The 3,750-nt window shown below is 44.5% G+C and overlaps 1 protein-coding gene across 1 annotated transcript in view; it reads right to left on the bottom strand.

The window, feature by feature from the left end:
- nup205 (nucleoporin 205) overlaps window positions 1-3,750 on the bottom strand; it is a gene marked incomplete in the record, with an annotated part of 21,112 nt that overhangs the window by 6,136 nt on the left and 11,226 nt on the right. The window contains 11 exon segments of the mRNA XM_014034564.1: window positions 401-522; window positions 613-804; window positions 912-1,060; window positions 1,151-1,249; window positions 1,346-1,547; window positions 1,642-1,833; window positions 1,915-1,995; window positions 2,075-2,232; window positions 2,368-2,442; window positions 2,568-2,717; window positions 2,802-2,916. Of these exon segments, the coding sequence (XP_013890018.1) occupies window positions 401-522; window positions 613-804; window positions 912-1,060; window positions 1,151-1,249; window positions 1,346-1,547; window positions 1,642-1,833; window positions 1,915-1,995; window positions 2,075-2,232; window positions 2,368-2,442; window positions 2,568-2,717; window positions 2,802-2,916 (1,535 nt within the window).

Raw genomic sequence — 3,750 nt, 5'->3', positions numbered from 1 at the left:
GTGAAATAACAGGAAGTGATGTCAAAAGGGAACATCTGAATGGGAATATTTCAAAAATAAAAGTTACCAATTATTTTAATATTTCATTCGAATTATAGTCATCCTATGTGTTAACATTATTAAGACTTCTGAAGATTGATTTAAGAGCTTTTAAGGCTAATTGAGGCCTTATTTTTGGATTGAAGAATTCAAGGCCTTTTAAGATGTTTTAAGGATCGGCGCGAACCCTGAAAATGTTTTCTGAAAAATCTCTTTAAAGATTAAGGTTGACTGAATATTCTATCATTAAAAACAATTTGGTTCATGACTGTGTTGGAAATGTCTCAATTACAAATATGAAAATGCTCATAAAGATGTTAAATGCAAGGAGAATGATTTCAGCTCGTTCCTCCTTCCTTACCTGTGGGAATCACTGTCAGGCACCATGTCGAACACCTGACACTCAATCAGCTGAGCCACCAGCCCACAGCGCAGCAGCTCCACAGCTCCCTGACCAGTTTTAGCCACACGTGTTAGCAGAGCCTGAGGGCACACGGAACAAAACACAACCCTTTATTTACATATTTAGGACTTTAAGAGGTGAGAATACCCACAATGTAATGATTTCTTTACCATTTTGCTCTCATAGATGTAAAGTGGTTTGAGAAGGGGAGGCTGCGGAGTGAGCAGACTCTGCAGTGCAACATCATCCTGTCTGAGACTCTCCACCAATGAGCGCAGGTAGCCACTGTTGCACACATAAAGCAGCCACTGATTCTGACGGTCTATTGACAGGATACGGTCCAAAACTGCCAGAGCTAGCATCTGAAAAGAAAAGAAAAAACCACGGGGTGTTAAATAAACCAAGCAGGGGTCTCTGCAGTACATGAAAAGAGTCAGTAACAAAATCAAAAATGCATTTTGGACATTACCCTGCTTATTTCATGGCCATCACAGGCATCCCTGCACACAACCTCCATGAGGGCCTTGCCATAGCTTTCAATGATAGCTAGATTTTCTCTCTGCAGTTTGGAGAATCCATCTTCAGGAGCTGTGAGACGTTCCCACATAGCTTTCCCAGCTGCAAAAACAAAGAAATTATGTTTCTTTATAATCTTCTGAAAGAGTTAAGTGTCTGCTAACATTTGTGAGAATTGTTTTTCTGCCGTACCYGTCTGCAAAGTGTCTGGTTCCTCAGGTTTCTGAGCAATTTGCAGGTAATACAGCARAGAGCCGTACAGGTGAGCACGCAGGCGCTGGTATCCACCTCCTAAGAGCATTAAAGATATTCATCATTTGTTTTTACTAACGTGAATCATGTGGAAAATTCATTTTTACGAGCTAAATAAGCTATGTAATCACCAACCAGTGCAAAGGATAAAGTCCAATAGCTTGCGGAGGATCAGGTGGAGGGCCGAGTTAGCGATGGAGGCAAATCCAGAGGAAGTGTCAGACCCCGCCCCCTGCTGCTGCTCAGACAGCACTGATTGGCTGAGCTGAGCTGTCAGCGTGAAGACGGCTCCCGCAACAATGGGCATCAACTCTCCTGCTGCATCTTCTGACAACACCTACATAACAATTTATTGTATTACTTTACCAGTTCAATACATCAAATAAGTTATTACTGTTAATAAAATCTGGATCAAAAACATCCTGACTAACTTTATCATGTAGATCGAGCAGGAAGTCTCTGATGATGAGCTGCCGGTCATCAGCAGGTATGAGATCAGCAGGGCAGGCAGTCAGCAGCGTCTCCACCAGGCTCCTCCAGGACCGCAGCGCGTGTCGCTTTGCTGTCAGACTCCGACGAACACGATTACGTTCCACCACGTGCTGTAGGATGGAGTTCACCTCCTGCAAGACATCACCCAGGGATGAAGGCAACGCGTTCAAAAACACCACATTGCTTAACATTTCCTCAAAAAGTTCACTTACTTCCAATAACAGAGGCCTCTGTCCGATTGCTGCCATTCCTTGCAGTGCATTCACCTCAGCCACCAGCACTCTGTGAAGCAACTGCGAAAACAAAAATAAATTAATAAGCAAAACCATAAAAGTTGATTTTAAAAAAAGTGCATTTCTAATGGATTTTCACCTTAACGTTGCACACGGTGTGTCCTTGCTCGTTGACATGCTCACAGTTGGAGATGACCTGTTCTATCTGAGTCCGTTCAAAGAAATCCAACTGCAGCAGCTCAGGCATATCCTGACTGAAGTCGATTTCATCCAGCACACTCAGCAACTTCCTGTGCACTGATTGAAACAAGTCAGTGTCAATATAGTTTTATTTTTGAATCCTCAKACTCTTAAATGACAGTCTGATCGGAGGGGTCACTGTTATTTAWAATCTCCTTTTTGAAATGAATGAGGGAATATCGAGGCACAAACCTTTAGAGACGGTGTCAAAATGAAGAAAACGACTGACTGATCGGGCCTCTTCTTCCATGCCKGATTCTCCATCAGCTGGAAAGACAAACAAAACCATTTAAGTGCGTACGATCACGTACTTGTTTACATTAATCAACATGAAAAAAGAAGAGCGTTATAAACGATAAATTCAGAGAATCCACTCCTGTAATTTCTCAGACCTGCATGCTGAGGGTGTGGCTGGTCATCCAGCAGGAGGCTGACGAGGCGCTGTGTGTGTGAACGCTGGCGATTCAGCGAYGTCACTCTTAGCTCAATTGCAGCGGTTTTCATGAGCCACGACATCTGGGAGAGAGCGGCAATCTGGTTACCTGAGGACAAAAAGCATTATCAAGATGTTTATTAGTGCCATTTATATGGTTATTTGTATTATCCAGCAGAGGACCTACACTCACCTGGCAGGACGAAGGGTAGGTGTTGCAAATGAGAGAACAGGAAGTCCTGGCTGGTCCTCAGATAGCGCATTGTGGGTCCAGATGTGTCAGGGCAGGCACACAGCTGATAGATCACCTGAGAGAGGAAGAGTGGGTGTTAAGATATTACCATATTTTTCGGACTATAAGCCGCGACTTTTTTCCTGAACTTTGAACCATGTGGCTTATAGTCCGGTGTGGCTTATACGTGGATTTTTTTCTTCAGCCACCAGGGGGCTCTAACGCTGCATTTGCTTCAACCACTCGCTTCAAAAAAAGAAGAAAAAAAAAGCGATCTCTTCCAGAGCCGACTGTTGTACCAGGAAGCAGCGATTTAAAGATAGTCAATGGCCAAAAACTCATAAAAGGGGATAAAACAGACATTTTTCACGGTGGAATCTGACTGATAAAAACTTTGGAGCTTAATCCAGGAGCAGTTTGTGGATAAACGTCGAGTGAAGAGCTGCTGACTTTTTTCCCCGCATTGCACTCCCCGGGGAAGGAATCCCACGCAGTGACGTATGCTGGAGCGGGAGGGCTTTCCCAGCAGCTGGGCTTTGGGTTTCTTGGTGGAACTATGAAAGGTCAGTGCGAAAACAAACGCCGAACAATCACGTGACGGCGCGTCGACCGGTCAACAGCTGAGCGACCATACTTCCAGCTTAGCCAGAGGTGTAGCGCCATTTTGTTAGCTAGTAGCAGACACGACATGACGGATCTTCGACAGACACGATATTGGACAGTGAATGGGAGGCTTGGATGACTGACGGGGATAAATCATTCACAAAAACTGGCCGAATGTGAAGAGCGTCATTTCCTGATGTCTGCCAGTGGATCCTAACAGTGTGGAGCAGTGTGAATGAGTCCACCATCACCAATGGGTTCTGAAAGGCTGGACTGCCACGTGAAGAGGACACCACAGCTTCAGAGC

The sequence above is a fragment of the Austrofundulus limnaeus genome, unplaced genomic scaffold, assembly GCF_001266775.1.
Source record: "Austrofundulus limnaeus strain Quisiro unplaced genomic scaffold, Austrofundulus_limnaeus-1.0 Scaffold7, whole genome shotgun sequence".
NCBI classification, from domain to species: Eukaryota; Metazoa; Chordata; class Actinopteri; order Cyprinodontiformes; family Rivulidae; genus Austrofundulus; species Austrofundulus limnaeus.
The sequence above is the reverse complement of the archived record's forward strand: the minus strand, read 5'-3'. Positions and strand labels throughout refer to the sequence as shown.